The 27,283-nt window shown below is 39.2% G+C and overlaps 2 protein-coding genes across 9 annotated transcripts in view; both read left to right on the top strand.

The window, feature by feature from the left end:
- The first annotated feature begins 2,523 nt into the window (after positions 1 to 2,523).
- On the top strand, positions 2,524 to 15,628 carry TCEANC (transcription elongation factor A N-terminal and central domain containing). 6 transcript variants are annotated; one of them, XR_014898012.1, is made up of 3 exons: positions 2,524 to 2,578; positions 3,574 to 3,710; positions 4,488 to 8,773. XR_014898012.1 is itself a non-coding variant. In XM_085323113.1 (3 exons), exon 3 carries the CDS (start codon positions 13,913 to 13,915, stop codon positions 14,993 to 14,995), a length of 1,083 nt encoding a protein of 360 aa, XP_085179239.1. In that variant the 5' UTR covers positions 2,524 to 2,578; positions 3,574 to 3,710; positions 13,905 to 13,912; the 3' UTR covers positions 14,996 to 15,628. The 6 variants fall into 6 exon arrangements, 4 of the variants coding, with proteins under 4 accessions (XP_085179239.1, XP_085179243.1, XP_085179241.1 ...); XR_014898011.1 differs by lacking the exon at positions 4,488 to 8,773 and adding an exon at positions 3,804 to 3,921; XM_085323113.1 differs by lacking the exon at positions 4,488 to 8,773 and adding an exon at positions 13,905 to 15,628.
- A 7,383-nt stretch (positions 15,629 to 23,011) lies between these two features.
- Positions 23,012 to 27,283, top strand: part of RAB9A (RAB9A, member RAS oncogene family) — a 9,508-nt gene continuing 5,236 nt past the window's right edge. The window contains exons 1-2 of one of the 3 annotated variants that reach the window (XM_085323157.1): positions 23,012 to 23,137; positions 23,719 to 23,727. In XM_085323157.1, coding sequence (XP_085179283.1) covers positions 23,044 to 23,137; positions 23,719 to 23,727 — 103 coding nt within the window. In that variant the 5' untranslated portion in view covers positions 23,012 to 23,043. Of the gene's footprint in view, positions 23,146 to 23,718; positions 23,728 to 27,283 lie in introns of all 3 variants that reach the window. The other 2 variants (XM_085323155.1, XM_085323156.1) reach the window with 2 other exon arrangements.

A 27,283-nucleotide genomic window follows, 5' to 3' on the forward strand; every position in this document is an offset into this window, starting at 1 on the left:
GAATATCTCATTTTGTTGAATAATGGTCTATGTTTTTAGAGTAGTAGATACATACCATAGCCAACAGTGAAGTCTCATGAACTTGGAACTTGTAGGTGTTATAGTAGCACTGATCTGATTCTGAAAAAAAATGTACAAAGATATATATATATACACATCATTACACACACATGTATATATGAATATAGCATGTATATCATGTTTGTCAGATTTCTATTTTATTTTACTTCAAGAGTAATTGAGAAAGCGTTATTGTTCCTGTTTTATAAATGGAACAATGACTCGTTATTCATTAACCCAAAGATGATTTAATGGAGAAGCTGACACAGTCCCTTGAACTGGAATCAGACCTTCGCACCCACCCTGAGAGGGATGTGCTGGGTTCTGAGCCTGGCTCAAAAGGGACTAATGACAAGGGACAGTGAGTTATGCTCCTTCTTGTACTTCTCTCTGCCAAATGAGCTCTGTGTCTTTGGGGTGGGCAATACACTTTCAGCAGAGGGTGTAAAAGAATCCTCTAAAAACCATATTCAAAACCTTAGCAGATAGAAGAAGTTTAAAGAAAACTAGCTTTGGAGAGTTCTTGGGACCCTCAAACTGAGACTATACTGAACGTCTCAGATACTGCAATGGCAGTAACTGCTAAGTTCATAATAAATGCATGCTGCAGAAAAACATAAATACATGCAAGATAGCCCACTGGATGCTGCATGGACTTGAAAGGCTTGGACTATGTTGCTGTTCTCCTAGCAGTTTGCTGGGACAGGTCTTGGAAGTCACCCTTTCTGTTCCAGAKTCTTTATCTCCTCTTATCTTGTAAAACTACAGACTCTTTGGGATAGATCTTGTCCCACACCTTCTTGCTGCATGAGCCACAGAGATGAGGCACAGAGCAGGACACATCTCAACGGTGGTCTCTGTTTGCCTGTAATAGGTACCACTATGGAACAACGCTAACCATTGCGCCATGTGTTCAATCACTAATGAATTTGTTAGCTTGATACACATAAACTAGGAGAAGAGTTAATTATTACTTGAAATCAGCAATCATTTAAGATTCCTCAGTTATCAGTGTATAACTCCACCACTGCAGCACTAATAAAGTCTGCATCTTCAAACTCTACAGACCCTGATAGTTCAAGATGATTTAATTATTCTTATTCTTATGCCACTTTACAGTACATACAGCAATGGTAGTTTTTTTTCCCTTTGATTAGTACTAGTGATATTTATTATGTAAAAAGGCAGGGGAATTGAGGTGTGTCTGTCTTACATGGTATTAATGCTAAAAAAATGCATTTGAAAAGTTCAGGTAGAAGCCTTTATTGTCAGCAGAGGGCACCACTGGCCTCATTAGTAATTTAAATAAAAACTTGTCTTAAAAATGACCTGGATTTTCCACTGTGATTGAGAAAAAAACATCTTCTATGCACCTCTGCATTTGCAGTAAAACCAACTATATGTATTAATCTTTTACRTGAGCATTTTGAATATCCTGTGTAAAATACATATGAAAGAGGAAAGCACAGCAATAAAAAATCAGTAACAAACATGGTAGCTTTGCCTAAAATACATTAACTTCTASATGTTTATTGCTGAATCAGGTATGTTTAGCACATGTCATTATATCCAAAAGCTTTACCCTGTGAACTATGTTTTATAGTATTTAACTTGTGTATAAGGATATTTCAATTTGTCATAAAACAGACTGTATGGCTATACTGAAAGTAATGCAGCAGCCTGTTGAAAATGGGTGGGTTTCCAGTGGCTTTGCTCTTCCCAGTTAGCTGCAGATATCATACTCATTTACATTACTGAGTTACACCTTATTTCTCTAGCTGCCTTTGATTGAGAGAGGAACATACTCACACTGAGGTTAAATTTTAAAATTAAGCATTACCTATTTTTCCACAAGGCTCAGGACAGAGCAGGGCCAAAGTGCTTTTCCCGCTTCCTGGAAAACTCGTGGCCCCCAAGGACGCCGCTGCGCAGCACCGCGGGGCTCCCCGTGGCCTCTGCGCCGAGCAGCGGCCCTTTGCGGTCCCCTGGGGAGACGTGCCCGCTGCCCCACGCACCGCACGGCCATTCTAGAAACCGGAACAGAGCGATGCCAAAATCTTGGGATGGGCTATGAGGTCGGGACCTCAGYAGAAGCTATGTATTTTCATGCCTGAGGCCATTTATGATGGAAAAGCTTTCTTTTGTTTATTTTTTCCCTCATCCTATTGTTTTCTGACAGGCACACTCAGCTCTGCTGTGACTCTGGCGGTCAACACCAGGGCCCCCTTCGGGCAAGGCGCGTCCCATCCGATAATGGCGCGGTAGCAGAGCTGCGCGGGGACAGCTCCATGCTCTATGCCCCAGCCCAGGCTCCTCCCGTCCACCCGGCGAGCAAACAGCGGCGTGTCCGCACGCTGCTGAGAGCGTCGACACCAGCGCCAGGCACCAGGTTACCCGCCCCGCTGCGCGTCACCCGGCGAGAGCTGGCGACAAGATGGCAGCGCCTGGGCAGCGCGCAGAGGGGCGGGAAGTGGGGGAGGGAAGAGGGGGAGGCGCCATGTTGAGGCCTGGCGCGGAGGTAACGGTGGCGGTCCCGGTGGCGGTTGGGGGGGGGGGGGGTTACGGTGCGCATTTCAGGGAGGCGGGAGTGCGGCACAGGGGCTTCCTCCGCGCTGCCTGTAAGGTGGTGCCGGGGGAGCGTCCCCGCCTCGTCTCCGGGCGTTGGGAGCGCGGGCAGGGCGGGCACGGCGCCCCCGCGGCGCCCCGAAATGGCGCCTCGCGGCCTCCCCCCCGGCGGCGCCGCGGCGCCCAGAGCCGCGGGCAGGAGCTGTCCGCGCCGCTYCCCCCGGTGGCGCGTTGACACGGGTGCGCGGCTGGTCCCGTTTCTCCCGTGGGGTGACACGCGTGCAAGCCCGGGCTGCGGCCCCGGGGGGCTTGAAGCAAGGGAGAAGCGGTGGGGGGGGGCGTGGCCAGCTGGTTTTGATGTGGAGGAAACACCGGCAGGTTTTGTACGAGTGCGTATGGCAGGGCTGGTTGCCTGTGCTGTTGTGATTATGCTCCCAATTTATCGTGAGTGGACGTAGTCCTCTGCAAGAGGGTATAAGCAGTATTTATGGAGACTGAAAAACAACTAGACATGCAAAAATGTGCGAGGAGATCTGTCACCTAAAAGTCAGCTTTAAGCCTGCAGCTCGCAGCAAGCACTTCAGTTCAGTAAGAGGTTCAAAATTGATTTTATTTAGCTGAATGAATGAGAAATGCAAAAGAAAGTCAGAAAATAGTGAAGGAAAGATCTAGTGCTCAGCAGGAACTTGGGAGATAACTTCATTATAGGTGAACATGGAACATATTGTCAGGCTTTTGCAGTTTTAATAGAATGCTTGTAATTTTTCCGTTTCTTGAAGTACCATTTTCTGGAACCGTATTGGACATGATGGTGTCAGCTTTCTTTTTCAAAGAATTAAACTAATTATTCTGGCTGTGGAGGGCAGGTGTGAATGGTAAAAGGCTGTAAAGAGAGAGACAGAACTTCATAAATGGAAACTGTTAGCATAACTGTATTGCTTCCTCCAGGTAAGTTCTGAAGAAAACACCACAGTCCCTTGGAAGATGTTTCAGCCTTGCTGCAGCAACTACTCTGTTGGTTTGCTGTCCTAAGCAATTGGAAGTATGAATTTGATGGTTCCCGTCCATCCAGATTAAAAATTTAGGTAACTAATCTGTGTTGAATTAAATTACTTATAAACTATGACACTTAACATGGTTAAATAATATTAGTGTCTCCTCTTGGTGTTTTYTTTCAGTGAGAAAAATGCTTACAGCATCCACCTGCAATGAGAAAATAGTGAAATACCATTCTTCAACTTGTCTTTCAAGTTTTATAATAATAATAATAATAAATTCTTTTGCTTTTAAAAACTATTACTGTGGAAAAAATATGAATGTTAGAAAATGAAGCAATCATTCCATGAAGTGCAACTGAAATAATTTCAAGCAGTGAAGTTTTAATTGCATGCTATAGTAGATGATGTTATGAGAATGACATAAGGAAAAACTAGCATTTTCTGCTTATTTCAGATTAAGCTTTGCTCTTCATGACAGGTATGTTGGCAAAGTACAAAAGATGCTCCTAGTAAGCTTGATTTTTTTTTTTTTTTTTTTTTTTGTGCAGATAGTAAGGTATACTGTGTAGTTTGCAAGAGATCCTGTTAATTTACAATCAAAATAATTATTTTATGATTTGTGGAAAAATTATATGCAGCACACAAAAAACATAAACCCTTTGAAATATGTTGCTCTAGTAGGTCAGATTAATTCTTGCAAATTACATGTGTCACAGTCCTTATTCCCACCATAGCTAGTGAGCAATAATTCACAGTTGAGTTTTCTGTTTAAATTTTATTGATCACTTTTATTTTCCTATGAACTGTTATTTGGCCATAGATGATAAATATACATGTTTTGAACATGTGCTCCTTATTTAAAAGCTTGACTTCTGACCTGCTGGGAGCTCCAGCAGAGAAAAGAATCAACATTCTTATATACTGGACACCGCTATTGCCTGATCCTGGCAAATACTGCAAAGTGACTGAGAGAGAAGATATTTCTCTGCCAGATACAGCTTTGTCACAAGGATTTGGAAAAATGGAGAGCCCTTTAGAAAATTTGTTTGATTTTTGCATCCACATTTTAAGACATAATTGTGAATAGAATCAGTTAATACTTTAAAAATCATCTGATTGTAGGTTAGAGAAGCCATGTAAACATTTCTGTATGTGAAATGGTGCTGATCTTAAAGCATATAAAAACAAAGTAATTCATGGCAAGTCTATCTGAACTATATTCATTTTATTATTGCTATATGGAATCATAGTGTATTAGAATAGGTTACAAATCTGTACAGCTATCTAGTCATGAAAAAGATAGGCTAATACCTCTACTTGATCCTTGCAGTCTGTAACTTCTTAAAGCTAAACTTTGCCATTTTTTAACTCCTTAAAAATATTATATTAAGAAAGTTGAGCATATCAATGGAAATTAAAAGATTCAGAATCTGTGGAATAATTAAATACCTGTAACATTTTCAGGCTTTGAGGTGAAAATCTGCATCTTGTTTGTCTAATTWAGACAGAGGACCACTTAGTTTAGTAGAAAAATTCACATGGTAAGATAAGATATGGGAAAAGATAAAATACCATCCAATGAGAATTAGTTTAATTCTAAAGTAATTATTAAGAGAAACTTTCAGCAAGGTAAAACCTCTTTTGGGATGCATGTTTTCATTGTAAGATCAACTAGAACTCTTAGAATGAAACAGCTGTAGCATGAGTGGTTTAATTTGTAGATAATCTTGTCAGCTAGTTTTACCAGTGAGAAAAGTCAGAGATGTTATTTGCAAGGTGCAGCTGTAACGTTTTTAGTCTTTTTTTTTTTTTTTTTTTTTGAGCTCCAGCATACATACAGATACCAAATGAAGACAGTGGCTGAGCATTCTAGTAAGGGCAACAGATTTTCCTTTCTCATTAAGTCTATACATGTTTGTTTGATCTTATCAGAAAATGCGCTGGCAACTCTACATTGTTCTTGATCCCCGAGGCCTGAAAACTTCATTATGCAGTCTATTGATTTTTGTTTTTCTTTCTTTTTGTTAAAAAAAAATAGAAATTAGAATATAATTAAAAATTTTGTTCACTGCAATTCCACTGTGCTGTGAGCAGTGAAACAGAAAGTTCATTTGCCTCTTGTACTACAGTTACAGAGTTTTGTAAGTGAAGRGGAGATTTCTGGAATGGCTTTGCGGTACTGTTGGAGCGATGTTTAGAACAACAGTCCTACTGAGRTCATGTACGCTGCTTCTTCCAGATCTGTGGCTAAGGTGACTCTTCTAGTCAGTGAGTTGTCCAGTGGTCATGGACACCTGGCAGTGGTACTATTTATTATCTCAGCTGTTATTGTATTAACTCAGTTTTATTCATGTGGCTTTCTTTAAAGTTGACACTGTAAAGTTCAGAAGTCTTTGTTGGGGGACGCAGTCCCACTGGGAAACAGGAAGAACTCTGCTTTTTGGCCACAATTAAATAAAAGCGCAGGAAAATGATTTATTGATGATGTCTTTAATATCTGCTCTCCCACTATAGATGGGATGAAAGAATGCTTTTTAGGTCTGGAGACTAGCTGTGAGAATTCTCTGATTTCCTTTTATTCTGCAAGTTTGAAATAACATCATTTTCATTATTTATATGGAATTTACGTTGCCCAAGGCTTCCAGGGCTGTACTACACAGCATCTCAACTATACCATTAATCACATTTTTAGTAGAAGATTTTTTGCACCTATAGGAGAATTCAGCCTCTTCTGATCTTTTTCTTGCTTGTTATCTCGGTTTCTTCTAATTACATAGAATTCCTCGGCAGGAGGAGGGAAATCATCTACATCTCAGGTTAGGCTGAAGGAGAAGGGGATTGGTACTCAGCCTTCTCTGCACTTTCAAGATATTCATATACACCCACTTGGATGCATTGAGTTTGTCTTGGAAAATACACAAGTTAGCTACACTAAGGCAGAGTAGGCTATGGCTTTGAATTGATTCAGGCATACTGTTGAGACAAGGCGTTTACCCCAGTTGAGTTTGCAGAAGGCCCTGTTTTTTTTCCAGGGGTTGTCTTTGCAGTTAGCAGCAAATGTCTCGGCCTGGTTGTTGTTGTTATTTTAGTCATTTTATTGATTTTAACTTTTTTTAAATTTAGTGTTACTACAGTATTAGTCATTTCAAATCTGAGACAACCTAATCTTTTTTTCCCTTAGAAGGGACTTAAAAATTTTAATTGTTCACCATTGTTTATTTCTTTATATGCAAGTGACTCATTAGACTGTGCAGTATGAGAAGTCCTGAACATTTGTCAAGGAAGTACCTCATAAGCACAGTGTTAAWGGATCTRTTTGTAAATATGAGTCAGTCTTTACCTTGTAACCTTCAAGTATACAGTTTCAATTGAAGTGAATGTTGTCATGCACTGATAAAGTTAAGCAGAATGGAAATGCCATGTGTAGTTGCAGGAGAGATGGGGACTGTTTATTTTGTACAGCACAAAACTGTCATCTTGTTACTGTAGATATACAATAACAAAAATGTATGATGCATTTCATAACTTTAGAGAAAGAACATGCGTACTTTTTCTTATATTTCTTTCCTATTCAACCAGCAAGACAGCAGAATACCAAAGGAGTATGAGTACATGATTCAGTTAGTTTTACCAGTGTTTGTTCAGCATATGTTAAATAGTACTAAATCAGGTAATGATTTATGAGTGAAAGAGAAATGTGCAGGACAATGCCTAGATAAGAGGTGTGCACTTCCGCTTGTCTCTGTATACCAGCACCTTTGGACATACAGAGACTTTGGCCAACTTTAGGCAAACAGGTACCTTAACAATGTGAAGTCTTCGTAGCTAATCTTAAAGATCTTAGAGAGGAAAATAGTTTTCTCTTTTTCTTAACAGCCTGGAGTTCTTTATTATGCACAAGATTGCTTGACTCTGCTATATTACAGCTCCCTCAAGTGGCAACATTTTATCTTTTAAAACTTCACCTAGCTTTTTGTGAAACTCTTAATTTCTCTTCAGAAAGCTTTGAAGCTTTCCCCTGCTTCCTCTTTGTTTTGCCACTGTTCGGCTGTTCATAATGTTGAACATTTGWGATCAGGACTGTGAGGCTATCGGAGAGGTAGAGCTATGGGTTGAGATGTTGTGCTTGTGTTTTTTATTCTGCAGCTTACTTACTGAACCAGGTTAGGAAGGCCATTTCACCCTGTAAGCCTTACTTTTGTCATCTGAGAAATGGAGGGAATTACAGATACTTGTAGAATACCTATAGCTGTTTAATGTTTCAATTTCTTTACTTGTAAGTCTTCATTTCAAACAAAGATTTTGCTTATCTAATGTAATAGAAGATTACTTAAAAAATTTGGAACAGCAGKAGAGCTGGCTACTGTCTTGGACACCACGGACTTTCACTATTCTTTTTGCATAGTAACAAAATAAAGCAAGCAAATTTCTACCTGGGAGAAGAACATAGAGTGTATGTTTTCAATTTTGCCATCATTCCACAAAACACAGAAAACCTGTTTCGCAGCAGAAGCACCATCGTTCAAGGAATGGGAGTCTGAGCAGTAAAGAACTCAGACATACTCTCCTTTGGCTCCAAGAAAAATACTGCTAGAAAATGTACTCCAGTGTTACTGCTGGCTTYACACATCAATAATTCTTTATTCTTCCCTACAAATATATGAAAAAACACATTTTCTTCAATTGTTGGGGGAGTCATGTTGTGCATCAATCCTAGAAGCAAAGAAGGTTTTGACATCCAGACTTAAGATGATTGGCTTTGACGTTTCCTGCTATTAGGGAACAGCTCTACCTCATCCTCTGAAAAAAGCCTGTAGTAGTAAAACAAACCATTTCATAACCTTTTATGTGCTTTGTAAGTACAAGAATCTCTGTATTATTATTATTATACAGAACTTAGAAATTAAACTCTCCCATCAGCCATGATGATTAAAATCCAGTCTTTGCTTTATTTACAGAGCAAGAAGTGCATGAACTGTGTTTTTTCCTACCACATTGCCTTTTAATATGAAACTGAGATGAAATTTATGATTGAGTAGTTAGCACAGTATTTTATATGTATGTATTGCATTTCATACCAGAAGATCTTAAAATTCCTTTCAAACTAGGTTCCTTGCTATGCTAGGTACAGTGCCATTCCAAGAATGCTTTCCTCACAGAAACTTCTTTATCGTCATTGATAAAGATGTGCATTACCTTTATTGAGTKTTTTCTCTGCTGGCTATATTTGTTGTGCTTCAGCCAGTTACCAGTGAATATCCCATTCCAATAAAGTCATTACTTAYGGGATTCGATTCAGTTATTATCATATATTTCAATGAGTTATCTTTTCTGATTCTTCTTTCTAGCCTTGCTGAATAAGTTTGAAGGGAGACRCTCAGTTTTACCTCTTTACTATTCATCATACCTGATTGAGGAAAGCCTTTCCTAAGAAGTGATTGTTTAGCCTTAAATGCAAGTTGCCTATTGAAGTTTGAATTACTAACATTATTTTTAAGTCATTGTTCTTAATTCAGTGTTCATGTCCTGTTTTGAATTTGTTTGTTTAATTGTTCCATAGACTTTACGTACTTGAATTTAATGTTACAAAAACTCGGAAAAGTCAATGCRTGACTACAAAGATATTTAAATTTTCAAGAATTTAATTATTACGTTAGTGTATATGTGGGAAAAAACAGTAAGGAGAATGTATATACTACATTTAATCCAGTTGAAAACAACCTACATTTGCTAGAGGGTTGAAAAAACAGGCTGTCTTAGACTTGCCTATTAGGAAAAAGAAAATGCATCTTATTGTGGGGTAATGAGCTGGCATATGTCRGCTCCTTTTCAGTAACTGTGTGTTCAGTACGTGTAAAGTAATTTACTGTGAATGTGTGGCAGAATAGCAGTCTGTGCAGATGCCAACGCATGCGTTCCAGCACCCCTCAAGAGGCTGTGTTAGTCAGCCTAGCTGTAAATGGTATTCATACTTGTAGAAATGAAGGAATCTTTTCAGCCACGTGATTTTCTTATGTGAGATTGGCCACCGAAACTGGCATGTCTTAATTCTGTCACCCTGGTAGGTTGTCTGGCATCAGGGGGATAACCAGGAGCAACAACCATTACTGTAAAGCAGATGACATGTGCTGACTTAATGCTCCATTTCCTACATACAGGTCCTCACTCTGCAGTATTGGAAAGGAAAGTTTGTGTAGCCTAGTCCTCAAGGAAAGAGGATCAAAATACCTCACCTTTGCCACAGGGTAAAAGGATGTACATGGACAAATTACCACCCGGGCATTTTTTGAGTAGTAATTTCTTTTCATGGCCATAGACCCCAGTGTGGTAAGTGGGAGGGAGGGAAATTTTGCAGCACCACAGCTATATATGATAGGCTGTGCTAAGCTATGGCTCCCATTTGTAGCTCTTTCTCACTACAAATCTGTATCAATACAGTAAGACTGAATATACATACATACATACATATATATATATATATATATATATATATATAAACTGTATCTATTATAAACCTACGTACTGTATACTAAATGCTAAATACTAAATTCATGAGTTCGTCTTACATTTGGATAAGTAAACTATTTTCCAGTATGTTTTGTGTAACACAGTACATATATATAGGTACAAGAACTGAAAAAAAATGTTTAAAGTGGAGTGTATTAGAAGGAGCAGAGCTGATTCTAAGGCACAAGGCAAAACGTTTTGGTTGAGCATATGACAGTGGCACTATGTCTGCCCTAAAAAACAGTAAATGTCAGCAGATCAGCATCTTCTAACATAAACTGCTTAGTGWTTGGGAGATAGGGAACCTATCTACTGTTAATGATGGCCGCACTATATAAAAAACCTCTTCCCAGTCACACAGGCTCTTTGTTCTCCTGCAGCAGAACAGATGAGCGAAGATAAAATTACACATACATTTTGGTATGAGGATGCATAGGGTTCAACTAACATATTTAAAGAATGCATCCCGTTTTTTTCTTTGTTTCTGGAACTGTACCTGAGTAGTAGATCTGTTTCTGTAATACCTATTATTGAGGTCTCACAAGATTTCAAAAATGTCAGGCAAGAATGAGCTGTTAAAAGACAGGCTAAGTGAATGCAGACAGTATTCACTGTTGAGGTTAGGTTTAGCTGTGGTTCCTGATTGTGGAAACAATATGTAGGTTTATCCTTCTTCTCTGTCTCTCCCTCTCTCTTCTCTTCTTCTTCAGACCTCTGAGGCCCTACCTAAAGTTTGAACTTATTTCTGGCGCAGAGAAAACAAACAGGGCTGTTAGTTACTGAAGACAGCAGAGTGTACAAGTTATCCAGCCATATCTTTTCTCCCTCTTCCCACCTGTTTTGGGGAGATTTCGTCATGGAAATAGTGATAGTGCAAGACGTGCTGATAAGTCCATTTAAATATACACATGGGTAGCTGGCCTTGTCTCAGTCTGTATCTCTCTGATGACTGTTTCTGGACTAGAATCAGGATTTATGCAGCTTCATACAAAACATTGTATATGAATTGAGAAGATAAAATCCTGTGAAAAGAGGAACATGCTTATGCTCACAACACACTGCTCAATTCTGTATTCAATTCTTCTTGGCAAATGGGAGAATAATCTTTAGTATTAAATTTGGGGGTAAATTTGGACACTGTTCTAAGCAGAAGATTTTTTGTGTATGTAAAAAGGTTTTTAAAAAAGGAAACAAAAGAAATCTTATTAAAGGCATGAGAATCTACATTCTAAAATTCTTTTTTCATTTAAAGCTAGTTAGAGTACATTAGGGGTGCCTTATGAATGTTATTACTGTAAAACAAAAGATATATGAGGTACTTCATAAGTATACAAGGAGGTGTCTTTAGCCTTTAAGAATTCGCAGAAATAGCAAGTAGCAGTTTGTAGGTCAGTGTTTTGCAACTACCCTGTCCTGATAAGCAACTGTAATATGATGACAGAGCCAGCAAGGGAAAGGGTGGCGTCAGAGTCCTTGGTTAAAAGTTTACTAGTCAAATTCACCTCTTGGTTGGCAGCTGTAAAGGGAAGCTGGTGGAAGAGGAATAATGCATGATCTTTTGCATAATGGGTGAGAGGTGAAGGTGTTTTWTGAGGGTCATGGGTGCTCTAAGGACCAAAATCTGTTTTTTGGTTCAAGATCCAGTGGATTGTATCAATCTTGCTTGCTTAAACCTGATGCAGAGTGGCTCCCAACCTTAGCACTGCAGTTTTCAATAAAATGTATTCAGCTATTTGTTGTTGATTAACTAAAGAAATCCTTTCTATCAAGTCATGGTCATATATAGAAATTATTTTAAAGGCCTGGAAAGTCTGTCCTCTTCAACAAATGCCTGAAAAAATACCTAAAGTAGGTCAGTATTTTTGATCAGATAATATTCCCTCATTAGCTGTTTAATTTTATTCTTTTGAAATAAAAAAAGGCTTGAGGAAAAAGTCTGAAATAAAGAACCAATCCACATAATTTCATGTCTGCTGTAAATGTTAATATAAACTAATATAATGTGGGTGTTCACATTTTCAAAAACTTTCAAACTTGGTATGTTTTGTGGGCAGTTCTCGATATACATATATAATTTCTGCGTATATTAATAGTTGTTTAATGCTTACAAACAGAAAAATGGACTTCTAGTTTATTTGTCAAGGCAAGAATGTGATTCAGTGTCATACAGATGAGTGGCAACAACAGACAATTTTTTTAAAAACATAGCTTTGCTACGTGTTATTCCCCACTCCAGATTAGGCTTGTAAAGCCAGTACCTTTGATTTTAACTAAGGAGTTTGTTATGAGAAATCAAATGGAAACTTTTGTTCTCTATTTAAAAAAAATGAAGCACAGATAGCTAAACAACTCAGCATTTATAGGGTTTGTGAAAAAAATCTTACTAAGTTAGAGTATGGCTGTRGGGACAAACTGATCTGGAAAACAGAAAAAAGAAAAAACATCATAATACAGATTATCTGGACACACCTTTCTTTCTTTTTCTAACATTCTGTATCATTACAACTTTAACTGAGTTCATTTTTAATCAGATGCTTGAAAGCTGTGAAGAATGGGAAAAGATACTTAAATAAGAGTTCCCAAAAGTTGAGATATAACTCAGTTTWTCTGTGAAGGATAACTTTACATATGCATTCTAGAAAGATGGCAGCAATTAGATTTGAGTCTTGCGGTAAACTTCCATGTCACTGCAACTTTCAGATTAAATTAGTGTAATCTGCCCTTGAAGATTATCAGGAAGCTAGTACAGAGTGCATTTGACAGCCTGAGGACATTGTTATGTTACTTAGAAAACTGATACAGCGGTAGATCACAGACATTTTTTTTAATAGACCGTGTAAATCTGTGATGGAGAAAAACACTGATTCTGAAAACAGCATTTATTATTCAACTCATCTGGTTAACACCAATACTATGAAAAATCCAATTTATATTTTTCTTGCTTGTAGATATGTGTAAGGAGGGGGAGTTACATTGCCTATAAAGCTTTTTCTTTTCTCTTTCCTGTCGCTCTCTTTCCTGTCGCTCTCTTTCCTGTCGCTCTCTTTCCTGTCGCTCTCTTTCCTGTCGCTCTCTTTCCTGTCGCTCTCTNTCTCTTTCCTGTCGCTCTCTTTCCTGTCGCTCTCTTTCAACGTTATTTCCTAACAATATCTAGATTTTATACATCAACAAGTGTTTGTCTGGCTCTTTTGTTGAAAAATATTGAATTTCAGAACTCACTTGCTCCTCAGTGGTCCAGTGGATCTGGAGTCTACAAATGTACAAAGCAGTGTGTAGAATCTAGTCTCAGAAATCTGGCAAAGTGATGGTGTAGTTACCTGTGTTCTTGCAGTAGTTCAGAATCTGCTTGTGTACTTCCRATTTGGCATTTGTGCATAGAAAAAAAGTAGGACAGGCAGTGTCTTTGTTACTATGTTTTTTGGCAATAAACTATGCTTTTCCTTAAAAACTAGTGTCATGCCCTACTTTTTAATTGTTAACCCTGCCCCAGCAGAAGTTGCTAGTCTCTTCTGTGTCCAGACAGTATTTTCCTTTCAGAAGTTAAACTAGCTTGCGCACTTGCACATTCCCAGGACCCAGGCTCCTCCACATTTTGATTTTGCCATGCMCACTATACACAGATTCGTGAAAAAGTTGGCAAAAACAGTGATAGATAAAAATAAAATAGTTTAAAATCATATACAACAAAAAGAAAATCTTATGAAAATATTCTAAAAATGAACTAGCAGATGACATAACTATGGTAAATATTATAAAACYTTTTTTGGCTTTCAGGTTTAACAATGTCTGACCAGAAAATTATTGTGCACAGAGCCCATTGTATTGAAAAGCTACTGTCTGAGAATAATTTCCAAGATATTGAAAATCATCTTAAAGCGCTTGAAGGTATTAATATGACTGTAGAATATCTTCAGGGGACAGAAGCTGCCAAGACGGTATACCGAATACTCAAGAGCTGCCCTTCAGCAGTGTTGAAAAAGAAAGCAAAGCATTTATTATCTAGGTGGAAAGCACTTTACAAGAATAACCATGTTCACTCAATGCAAGTTAAAAAGTCAGGCTCTATGTATTTGGAAGAAGACAATGAACATAATGTGATTCCAAAAGAACAGTCACTGTCAGATGRAGCATGTCAGCAGGAGGTATTAGATGCTACTAGTTCTAGAATTTTGGTCCCATCACAAAATATTGACAAAAATTTACATAATGATCCAGAAAGCAATGTGGATAATCAGCTTTCTCTTTTTGAAAAACAGCATACAAGTAATGGAGATTCTAAACCTCTTGTTGATGAATCAAGMTTGCAGCAGGGTCACGTGAAAGCTCTGAGGTATAAATGCACAGATCTTCTTTATAAAGCTTTGACTGATTCTGCTGAAGATGAAGAAGAAATCAAGAAGTGGCTAAAGCTATCAAAAGAAATTGAAGAGCATATATTTGCTCTTCATGCTAAAAATGACAAGAAGTATAAAAATTGCATCAGAAGCAAAATCTCTAACTTGAAGAACCCTAAAAGTTGTCACTTAAAACATAACCTTTCTACAGGGACTTTGAGTCCAAAGGCCTTTGCTGAGATGACAGTGATGGAAATGGCTAGTGATGAACTGAAACAGCTCAGGGCTCTTTACACAGAMTCTTCTGTTCAGGAACATCAGCTTCCACAAGTCATAAACGGCACACAGACAAACAAAATAAAGTGTAGGCGCTGTGAAAAATTTGATTGCACTGTCACAATGATTGCCAGAGGAACTCTCTTTCTTCCAGGTTGGGTGCGAAACACAAACCCAGATGACCAAATGATGACTTACGTTATTTGTAATGCATGTGGAGAACAATGGTATCATAGCAGATGGGTCTGTTTGTAATATTGTAACTCTTTATAAGTGATTTAGAAACAAAAATTGCAAAATGTTAAAATACTTMTGCATGGATATGAGAAGGCATCTCTGTTGAAACTGTATAATTTATAGTTTATGTTGATACTACTATGTAGCTGCTGCAACTAATAAATTGCAAGATGCCAATTAAAAAAAAATACTAGGTTATTTCTGAAGGTGATTTGATCAGATCTTCTGTGATTTTATAAATGTGTGTCAATATGTTTAAAACAAAAACAAACCAAAAAAAACTCATGGTTACTGTGAATCTGAAAGAGGAAATACCCTCTAGTAAATCCATTACAAATATTCCAAGTACTGCAAAATCTTTTTTTTTTTTCCTCAGATGTATTGATTACTTGGAACTTTAGTTATCTTCAGCAAGAGTTCTTTCACAGAATATGAGCTTATACAAAACAAACTATTTACAAAACTGCAGTACACATACTTTTATTCATTGTGAAATGTTCAGCATGGATTCAGTCCTTAATTAAATCACTTTTTGCAAGTAAATGCAAGATAGATATTACCTATCGAACCAATATATTTAAAAGCAAAAAAGGAATGAAAAATGGTGTATAAGAGTGGGGGAAGGCAGCTAGCAAATGAAAGCAAAATACACTTTTATTTTAGCTTTTTTGAGCTATTGGGAAAAACAGAGTAAGATTGSTTATCAGTATGGTTTATGACACAGTCTGTCAGGCTGAAGCTCAGACTTGCACTGTTAGATGTTATGTACTGTGCCTGTTAAGTTCATGGATAACTGGACAGTGGTTTATTTCATGAAACTCTGCAAATCCATTATTAACTTTATCCTTCTTCAATAAATAAAGGTATGAAACTAATCATGTTCTGACTGGCTATCCTGTCTTGAACTGGGAYATCTGCCACTAAGATTATTTATTCATTTAAAAGCAAAACAATCTTTTAAAATAAATTCCTCTGAACTGAGCAAATTAATGTTTTTATGTCCTGCAGGCTACTCAGGAAAATTAATAGAAAGAAATTTATTMGCAAAGGTTTTTATAAATCTTTTTCATTCCAAAGTCAATAGTGGCTGTATATACCAGAACTATTTATTTATCAGAAAAAATCATACCACCTTAATGTTCTTCTCACTCAAGTATCAGTCCTATTTTTTTCTCAGAAGCTTTAAGTTATTCAGAAATCAGCCATCCAAATACTTTGAGTGGAGCATATAACAGAAGTCAGGGAGATGCTTCTTTTCTTAGTTGCTAGAAGCACCCAAGTTAGGACAACATATGCTGCTGTGTCTGTAAAAGAATACGTTCATGTTCTTGTGTCCATATTTTGTTTTTTTGCATTGTTTCTTACTATAGCTTCTTAAATGTTTAAAAAAAAATGGATTTTCCATTGAGTTCTAATTCTCTGAGGATGTGAGTGTGTCTACTGATGGACCTAAGGGTATAGGATATTGTAAAAAATACATCTACCCTGCCTGAGAGGCTTGGGACTTGCAGCAAAGCAGTATCACTGTCAAGAAACATAACTTTCATAGAAGGTTCCTTGTTGAGTACTTACTAGCTGGTGAAATGGGTCAATAAATTGCCAAAGGAAATGGCACAAATATCAATGGCCCAAATGCAATTCATGTAATAACCCTTTTGCTTTAGGCACAAAGGAAGTTACAAACATAATAAAACTATATACTTGCCATTGTTGTAGCAGTGGCATAATGTAGATTCAAAATACACAAGTATTTTGCAGTTCAAGGCTAAAATTTATTAGCTGAACGGAGAACCTATCAAATACCTGCCAGAGGAGTTAAGGATGGTTCCTGCACCTGCCTTCCCGTAACACAGCTGAGGCTTTTTAGCTCCCCTGGGCTAACACACTATCCTGGAGCCATCAGAGGAAGTGGTTTCAGAGATAAGATGAGAAAATAGCTGCTGGGAAATTCAAGCCAACTAGGACTAAATATAAAACAGGCTTTTACCTGAAAGAAAAATCTTTTTCATTCTTTGAAGCTAACAGTGTGAGTACTTTCAGCAAAGTCATTTTCTTTGGCATTACTCAGATTTTATCATGTGAAAATGAACAGAGCTAATGTAAAACAAGTATTGAAGCATTAGGACAGACCTTCAGTATTCAAGGGTATAACCAGTCAGTTAATACCTGACATTTYCAACACTTACATGTGTGCTGGAATTGATGTCTATGAAGAGTCTTGTTTGTTTATGTGGAGTTCTGTGCAAAATACTATATTTAGCTTTCAATTAAACCATAAAACAATAAAATACTTGGATGGTTCACAGTAAGCACAGAATTATGTGCTGTCACTTTGGAGGTCATGGTCCTATTGAGAGCTGTACATTAGTACAGCACCATATAARAACATTGTGTAGCAAGACACTTTATTTTAGCTGTGAACAGCGGACACTTGTAGTTTTCTGTCTGCAGACTCTTTTAAAGCCATTCCAGTAAYGTGCAGCTCATCCAAGTTTTGTCCTAGAGAAGGGAAATATTAAAAGACATGGACAGCCTTTTTAAGAGGCAGAATATATTTCAAAAGTAAAATCAGTAGCCCTAATACTGACTACAGTTGTGACATAATGTGAAACATCATTTTCTTTTAAATGGCCCATCACTAAATGTATAGCATTAAACTATGCACTCCAATGTGACTGAGGTTTTCTACAGAGCTCTATTTACTGAGCAGTTAAAGAATAAACAGTGGCTATGCTGAAATTTTCTAGATCATTGAACACATTTGCCTCAAAGTTGACCTGAGTGAACTGTACCTGCAGCAGCAGCAAGTGGGTTTCCTTTCCAATCCTTTCACTTGTCTTTTCTCCTAAGAGTAAGAATAACAATATCCAGTTACCAACAACTGCAGTCGTTGTTTATGATACAGAAATTATTGTCAGTAACTACATAGTCAAGTCAGTTATAACCATGCCCCCTTTGCTACTATCCTTTAAGCTTTCTGTCATCCRTTTGGAATTGATTGCAGGTAGTACTCTTAGGGCAAGGTCTCAGTATCTTGCAGTTCTAAATTCAGAATTTTTAAGTAGTTTTCTGTGGTAATAAGACATGAGCAGGTATCCTCCATTGCCTTCCTTCCCAATAACAATTGAACCTGATAGCTGTCTGTAACTAGTCTTTTTACAAGGATAGGCATTAAAAGAGTATATTTCTATAAATTTTGTGAAATTCAATAATCATAACAACAGAAGGAATTTATGCTGTTATGCTCTTACTGAAAGAGACAGAGACCTTAGAGCTACCTATTCTGCTTGAGCTGTTAACTCTTAACATACACACACACACACACACACACACACACACACACACGCACAGTTTCTGGGTTCTGGTATTACCTTAAAACCAGTTACAGAATATGCTGCTTCTTGCCCAGATACTAGTTTGGGATAGGGAAGAGATCTGGTAGTTGTGGCAGAAATGTATTCGGCAGGAGGGAGGAGTGAATAGGGATCATTGCAAGTATGATCAGGCCCCAAATCTATATGAAATCAGGCTTTGTTAGTCCTAGTGTGGATAAAGAAACTTGTCTGGATTCAGTTTYACCTTATACCTAGTTCATGTTCAGAAATGTGCTGCTTGCAACTTCATTTAACAGTTGGCAAAACTACATAAAGCCATCAATAATTGTATTACCTTCTTGATCATCTTATCTTATGCTATTATCTTCACGTAATTTGGTTTATTACTGCTGTAGCYGTTTTTCCATCTGTGTTTCCATCCAAACCTGTTTCCTATAAAGCATATATGATCTATCATGTCACTATGTATCTGAATGCACTACTGCTGTGCAGTGCCAAGTATTAGAGGCAATAATTCAAATCGAGTAGACTTTYTGCTATTATTTAAAAAGGTGTGGTCTTAGTTTTTCTATGCAAAATACAGCTCCTGACTGTAGTTTGTCAATAGGTTATATTGTTCCTATCTAGATTGTGTAACAGAGCAGGCTTATAATGTTTGACTGGATAAAACTGTATGCTTTGGCTCAAAATGGCTCCAAAAAGTCAGCTTGCAACTACACAGCATACACATCAGCATGAGGGTCCAGATAACTGGAATTCAGGAAGTGTCAGAGTCCAGAAGCAAAAATAAAAGGAAAACTTTCCAAAAATAGATTATTTTTGTGTTGTTGAAGACTTTCTTTCTACAGTTGTTCCTGATGGCAAAAATCTCTTGACTTTTTCAAGCAGAGACAGTTACTTTTGGTGTGATGTTTAGCATATCTATGGTGCTACTCCACAAAGTAGCACAATGACATTAGAGGTACTGCAAACTGAGTACGCAGAGTAAGGCTTAAGTCCATCTTTGTCTTCACTGGGATTTTCCAGAAATGCTGCCTGTAAATCTGYACACAGCTACTTCCTGAATTCTCTGGTTTATTAGAAAGGCTTTAGATGTAGATTGTACTACAGCTGCRAGACATTTAATATGCGGCTTAGGATGATGATAGCTAAATTCRTAATTAATTTCACACATTTTTAATGTAAAAGCAAAGATATTATGCTGAGAAGTATTTTATTAATAAATAAGACTTGATATTGCTTCCTTAATATTAATGATAAAACTCCTACTGCTTCCAAGAGTTTCACTGCAAGATCCACTGCATTCCATTCTGTTAAAGGCCTCTTATATCTGCCTCACAACTATTTCACTATAGCACTTTTCAGCGGAATATTCTGCTGCCATTTGTTTATATCTTTTTCTTCYTTTCCTAGCCAAAGGGAAAGTTGGGCTATTTATTTAAAATGTATTATTTTCAGTCTGCAGTGCTATGTATATTTGTTATTGGAGACATGAACTGTATCTCTTCAAACAGAAAAAAGAGCCACTTCTTTTTTTCAGGAACAAAGAAAATTTACCTGGTAACACTATMAGGCTAGGAAGCAAATCTGTTGAATCACAGTCCTTCAGGAAATCTTCTGGGTGTAATGGCCCAGTTCATTGAGTGCCTTAAGATAAGGAAAGAAACAAGAGCACTTTGATAAATTCTTGGATTGCTTGAGGGCTTGCTTGCTGTTCTCSTATTAGCAGAGCCATAAAGGCAGATGACTTCATATCCCCTTATTCTGTACTGCTGTAATGCAGCCAGGGGGTGACAAAGTTATGTTTTATTGAGGCCATGTCATCACTTGCCAGGATGGGACAAAGTCTCCTTGCCAGCTACGGATGGTAAAAAGCATTATTCACAAGCTCTGCTGATACAGAACTTTTTCTTACACACACACTCAAAAAAAAAAAAAGGTCCTTTATTTGCCATTGGGATGTTACTCTGAGCCATTTGCTAGCCCATGTGACATCAAAACARTTATCTATTCATGATTACAACTATGTGAATAAAATCTTTAAGGTCCAAAATCGAGTTCCCGATGCACGCAGCAGCAGGAGCGGGTCGCTCGGCCCAGGAGGTGGACCACAGCCAAGGGTGACGCGGCAGCCTGTGGCAGTGGCTGCGGTGAGGAGGGGACGCAGTCCCCCCAGTACCCAAAGAAGAACAGAGCTGTCCGGCTGGCAATAACCAGGACCAGCCCAGGGTTCGGGGATCATGAGGAGCCCGTGGCAGCGAGGCAGGACTACGGGGGCTGGGGCTGCACGGAGGAGGCCGCGTGGCGTAGGCAGCCCCCAGGCCAGGGCTGGAGCCAAAACGCGGCCCCCAGACACAAGGAGATGCCGGGCAGCCGAGGCGCTCCTGCTCGGTTCCGCGTGATGCTGGGGCCGGCCCGGGGCCAGGCAACCGCGTGGGCATGGCGGGCCTGGGGCAGAGGCATCATCTGTGCATCTAAAACCAGAATGATTTTTGTGTACGCATTTCGAAACGGCACTCAGCCGGGCGTTTTTCCAGCTGTTCCTAATTACTGCCAGGTGTTTTTCAGGTGCACAGTCACAGGCCTATCAAGGACATAATTCATTCTTGAGTTTTTTTCTCATTCTACAGCAACTATTTGTTCTGCTATAAACATTAATAATAGGGTGGAAGAGATGCCAAAAAGCAGTCTTAGTCCCTGATCCTCAAGCAAACTTTATTTTATATGCTTAATTTTAACCGTAAGAGTAACTCCATTAATACGTTTACAAAATCATAGTCATAACAGGTCATGATTATGCCATGTTCCTTTTTTTATTTACTTTTCCAATTTAAAGGAAATAAAACTAAATCTTTTCACATAAACTGAAGAATTTTATTTCTAACTAGAATTTTAAAATTTACCTAAGTGCACTCATGTTCTGAGAACAAGTGTTGTCTCAAGAAAAAAAAAAAGTTGCTTCATCCCAAAAGAGACTAATGCAAAATAAATATTTCTTCCACTTCTAACAACAGATTTTATTTTCAAATCACATAATACCACCATAAATGATCAGAACTTATGTCTTAGAATTATAATTTAACTACACCACTTTCTACCCCCAGCACTTCCTCATATTATGTTTCAGCATTGTATAAATGCTGATCACAAGAAAAAAAGAACTGAAAAATTTTCAAAGTCCAGCTTTGATAAATAAGAATGGGTCTCCTATCATCAGATTTGCCTCTAGCATGGACTGCCTTTTAATAATCTGGCTCTTGCCAGGAGGAGATATTTCCTCTTGATATTATTGAAACCTTGTTTTCCATTCCTTAGGCCATGTTGTAAATATGATCCAAAAAGCGATGACTGTGCAAATGCTAAAGCCAGTCCAACTGCATCTCTCTTATTGCATRTGAAGTCTGTTAGAGCAGGCTGGTACTTTTCAAATGCTTTTCCTTTTAAGTCCAGAATCACCTATTCCTGTTGAAGATGCAGAAATCTCTTTAAATAAATGTTTTYTGGGGGGGTTATTTACATTTTACCCTAACTTTCTGAAGTGTTGTAGGATCACAGAAAATAGCTTAAGTCTCTTTCAATTTATTTCTTGCAATATTGTTGAAACTCACAGATTGGCCTTAATGATTACAGAAAACAAGGTGTCTGACTAAATGCTCCTTTTGAATAGCACTCTTCAAGATTTTATTTAATTCTTTCACTGATATATACATTTAAACCTCTCAGGCAGTAAAGTGAATCTGTCCTGCAATCATGAATCTGCCTCTATGGGCCTCTGGTGCAGACAGCTCTAACACTACTACTGTGAATAACCAACTCTCAACTGCCGCTAATATATAAAGCGATTTTAAAGCATAATTCAGAGAATTCTAGAGCAAACAACAACAACAAAAAAAAGTTGTACCTTCCTGCGACAGAAAAATGATTTCTTTTTTTAAATATTACATAATAGTGTTAACTCAGAAGTATTGGCACACTTTGATAACTGTCAATATATTGATAACATTATCAATATATTGTATCATATTATTACATTATTATATCAATGTATTGATACTAAGTGTCACATAGCAGCTTACTGAGACAGAAAGTTTTCTTCTGTTCACGAACAGGTGGTTGAACAAAAATAGCGCAGTCTGGTTTTTCCCTACTTACATGGGACATTGGTTTTATTCTACTTAGTCTAAATGGGGACTCCCATGGGAATCCCCAGCCCKGAGACATTTATGCTAAATACTTTCCAGAAAGGAGAGCTTTTCTCAGTACACATCTCTCCAGAGAGCTTACTTCCAATAAATGTGTAAAAACGAGTGCAGTTAGATAATAAGCTTAGTTAAAGAACATTGCCGTTCGGGTGCTCTATGCACCACCCCCTTTCCCTGGCTCCTTAGTTATTATTTCTTTCACACTCCCCTCGAAGCCCTAGCAGTTCAAGTTAATTTTTTTTTAACCAGGATGGACCACACCAAACAGACGCCCCCACCTCGGGTGCCACCACAGCCCCACGCCGTGCCTGCTCCCCCGCCCCAGCGCCAGGCCTCAGCTGTGGGCAGCACTGCGGGTAGGCGGGGGCACGGCGGCCCCGCCCCCCCGAGGCCCCGCCCCCGAGGCCCCGCCCCCAAGCCTTGCCGTCCGGGCGGGACAGTGAGCCACACACACCCCGCCCCCGCCCCCGGAGTGGGAGGGGCCTCCGGGAGGGCGGGCTCTGCCCGCGTGACCCCGCCCCCTTCCGCCATGTTGCGTCTTCCTTCCCCGGCGGCCGGTGGCGGTCGTGACTTTGGGCAGCGGTGCAGCCCCGGCTCGGGACCGGCAGCGGCAGCCTCCACCCGCGGGCAAGTATCGGCTGCCGTGGCGGGGCCGCCGCCACCCTTCCTCCCCTCCCCTCCCCTCCCCTCCCCGTCCTCTCCTTTACGCCGGCAGGTGCGGGGGCTTTGCGCCCCCTCCCCTCCCCCCCGCCGGGTGCCGTGGCCCGGCGGTCGCCGGTGCGAGCCCGCGGGGGCAGCGGGCCGGCCGGGAGCCGCGGGCTGCGGCGGAGCCCGGCGCGGTGCGCGCGGCGGGGGAGGGTGGCGTGACCGGGGATCCCGTGACCGGCGCCTCGCCGGAGAGGCAGCTCCAGCCGCGCGATTCCCGGCTGGCGCGTGATCCGTCTCCGCGGCGCTGCCGCAGCGCCGGGCCTGGGCTCCCCGCTCTGCSCGGGTGAGGCGTGGGTTCGCGGCTGCCTCCTCGGCATCCTTCGCGGTAAAGCAGGAGGATCCCTTTTGGTGCCTGCCGGAGAAGCGGTGCCGTGTTTCCCGGGGGACCCTGAACTGCTAGCGCGCTGTGAAGAGGCGGCGTGAGTTAGCGCTGTCGTGTGCGGCAGCCGGTGGCTCTTGTGGCCGTGCAAAATTCCATTTTGTGATGGCCGGAGAGCCGCAAGCAGTGGGTTAGCGTTGTTCGGTCTTCTGTGTCAGTGCTAGACTTCATGGTAAATGTTTCTTCTGTGAAATAAGTGGATCAGAAACAGACTATTACAAAAATAACAGCTTTTTAAACCTGTTTTCTTGCAGTATCGTAATGCCATCTCTAGTAAGCTTACATATACACGGGGAGCACTGAGTTCTATTAACTTGGGTGAAGTAGGCTGGCAGGGAACTCCCCTTGGCTAACTTCTTATTTAGGAATTTAAACAAAATGCTAATTAGTTTGCAGATAGCTGTCATGGAGTCTGCTACCCTATGTCCCCCCTCCCCCCCACTTCTGTACAGTTCTACTAAATAAGCATGTTTTTGTTTGCCTTGACTCTTTAAGTTGTTGTACAGTACTGAAATTGTCACTGTCCTTACTGGTTTCATGCTTTTTCTTTGTTTTATTTTTTAGAGCAGTAAGGTTTATAAAGTAACAACCRGGAAAGGCAGACTGGAGGGAGAACTGTTTGCTGGACTTACCCACTTAAGACTTTTTCTGGCACCTTGATTCCTGGAGAAACCTAACCAAAGACTCCTACTGCATCTCTGTCTCTGTTACAAGTGGAGTTTATAGTGAGCCCCCCTTCTCCCCCCCCCATCCCCCAGGTTACTCTGAGTTCTCTTTATTTTATTAACTTCAGTAAAGGTTTTTTTCCCATTATGTCAAAAATAATGAGGATTAAAGAATTCAGGGTGATCTCTGATTGTGTGTGTTTCACTTCTGAGTGGTCAAATGTTCCATTAATTTTCTTAAACTTAAAATATATTGTAATAATTGCYGAGTATCAAATGAGGTATTTGATTTTTTTTTCAAGCTGTATTTTTTTCAGTTTTATAATAACTTGTGAGAAACATCTCAGCTTCTTGAGACTGAAATTTTACATAAATATTTCACAATGAGTAAGAACTTTCCAACAAAAAAGCATGTCAAATGCTTTAAGGCTTTTTTTTTTCTTCTTTCTTTCTCTTCCTTAATTCTCTTGAGCATATACAGTCTATTGGTCTAATACTGAGTAACTCAGTTGCTTTCTTAGGGATGGGATTTGATAACATAGTTACAGTGGAAGGAATATGAATTCGCAATGTAATCTGACAATACAGGCTTCTACTGCTAAGAGTCCCTGGAGGAAAGAGAAAACTAGTGTAAAGGAAAAAGACTAGCACATATGAACCGAAACAAATGCTTGATGAGACTGAGAGTGTGGAAGCAGTAACAGAGAAGTGAGTTGCAAGGAGAATGTCAATTAATGTGGTCTCACGAATCCTTAGAAATAAAGATTGGGCCAAGCCCAGCAGCACTTAATGATGTTTTGGAGTTGGCTGAAAACAATGGAATATTTCAGATGGGAGATGTTCAGCTGGGAGCTGCTGAGAGAGACCTGAACTAGTTAAATCAGAAAAAATAAGCAACAGAGTTTGCTCATTCTGCTTGAAAATAGGAAAGATACAGAATGTGAAGGCCAGGTCCCTGCGWGACTAAATTAGCAGAGAGATAAATGCATGCATTTCTCCTGAGAAGTTTTATTAATTGAGTTTTGTGGTTAGATATGAGCTCTGGTAAGTAGAGCGATCAGGCAACAGACACTGGAACAGTTTCATGATCTAGGGGTTATGCAGACTTCAGGAATTCGTGCTTTTGGCTGCTGTTTCCTGCATGRTCCTGAGTGATGGCAGGGCACAGTTTGAACTAGAGCACTGAACTACATAGGACTTGACACTTTTGAGTTTCTTTGAGGTTGTTGTTGTTTGTTTTGGTTATATATACGAGACACAATACCACTTTGCTGTATGTGTGGGGGAATCTCCTTAACTGCCAGTATTTCCCCGTGTGGAAATTTTAAGTGCGTATGGAGTTGTAATGGAAAATGGAAGTGCAACTTCTATCAGTGTGTTCTGTTGATTTTTTTTTTTTTTTTTTTTGGTAACTTTTTTATTGTGTCACTCTAGTTTGAATTATGTTCATATTAAAAATACCACTAAATTTTATAAGTATTCCTATGTTAGGTAGATAAGGTATGTATAGTCTAGTTGGAGCTAAGGACAATTCGGATGGAAGGAGGATTCAAAATTTGTCCAACACACAAACTACTGTCACAGCTGTTTAGTAGCAGCATCACATAAAGGAAGGAAGGCTTTCAAGACATTAGAATCTCAATAGGTCAAGCTATGTGATTCCTAAGCTTCCAGATTTATTGAGAAATACGTCACTGATAATGAGTATGTCAGACTCTTAGTAAAGAAGTATTCCTAATACGTAGCTCTTACATAGGTCCCCTATGGAAGGAAGATCAGTTTTGAGGCTGCGTCATATACGAGCTTGTAATGCATTCAGAAGTACACAATATACAGCATTTTGACTTAATTTCTGTATGTTCCCTCTTTTAAATAAAAGAACCATATATCTTAAGGTTAAACACTAAAACATGGACTAATTTCTTCTAAGTACATGAACAATGAATGGCCTGAGTAGAGGGAGAAGGGGTAAACTTGCTTCTGTCCTTTTTAGCTTTGTGGAAACTTGCAGATCAGCGGTGGTTGATCAGTATAAATATGCTGTAGTAATTGAGGGCTGGAGGATAAAAAAAAATGAGTGAGAAGTAGTTTTCAAYACTTGAATAGTTCTGGGTTCTGCCTCTGCTGTTGCAACCCTGCTAGTTCTTCTGATTTTTCAGATATCTTGCAGAGAGAAGCAATTTGTGTCATTATGAGCTACTGCAAACAACAACCCACAGGAAACAACTTTTTCCATGTTAAAATGATAAATAATCAAATGCTTCAAGTTAGCTTTAAGAAAAAACTACTTATGAGACAGTAAATTGATACTGTAAATTGATACAGGGGAAGTATTTCTTTTTTCTAGAAGAAACACTTGAAATGTTGGTGTCCTTTTTCTAAACCATTAATGTCTGATACTTGTGGCTTAACAGAGGAAGGTGACTTAGTGAAGAAAACTGTGAATAACCTTCAAAGCTGATAACCTGCTATCTCAAATTGACACATTAAACACATTGTTATGAAACATTGTCCGTGTTATGGAATGGCTAATTGTGAGTACTTGTCAGTAAAAAGATTTTGTTTTTTGAAATACAGTGTTTCTTCTTGAATGTTTGATGAAGATGGTCCTTTTTTACAGCAGGCTTGTAGGCTGAAAGTGTGAAACAAGCATGATTAGTTGGAACAAATTTGAGTCTGCCTTATCTCAGATTTGTTGCGATCTCCAAGTCAACTGGCACTCCTTAACAACTTTAGTTTTAAGCAAGTATTGGAGAACTGAAGGCTTATTGTTTTAAGAAAAATCTTTAAAGATTGGCCTCAAGGATTGAGCACGACATTTTGAAGGAAGCTTTTGAGTTTAATCTTGATTTCATATAGCAAGTGGTTTATGTAGCAACCATTTGCTGAAAATGGCAAATTGTTTTCTTTTTTCTTTTTTTACTCTTTCCAAGCGAGAAAGATGGAAAGTAGATGCATCTGGAGAAGCAGTAGTCTGAAAATTTGAAGTGTTGCTTACATCTGTTTCCTTTCTTCAG

This window comes from Rhea americana, unplaced genomic scaffold (assembly GCF_003343005.1).
Source record: "Rhea americana isolate MKP2758 unplaced genomic scaffold, rheAme1 scaffold_82, whole genome shotgun sequence".
Lineage (NCBI taxonomy): Eukaryota > Metazoa > Chordata > Aves > Rheiformes > Rheidae > Rhea > Rhea americana.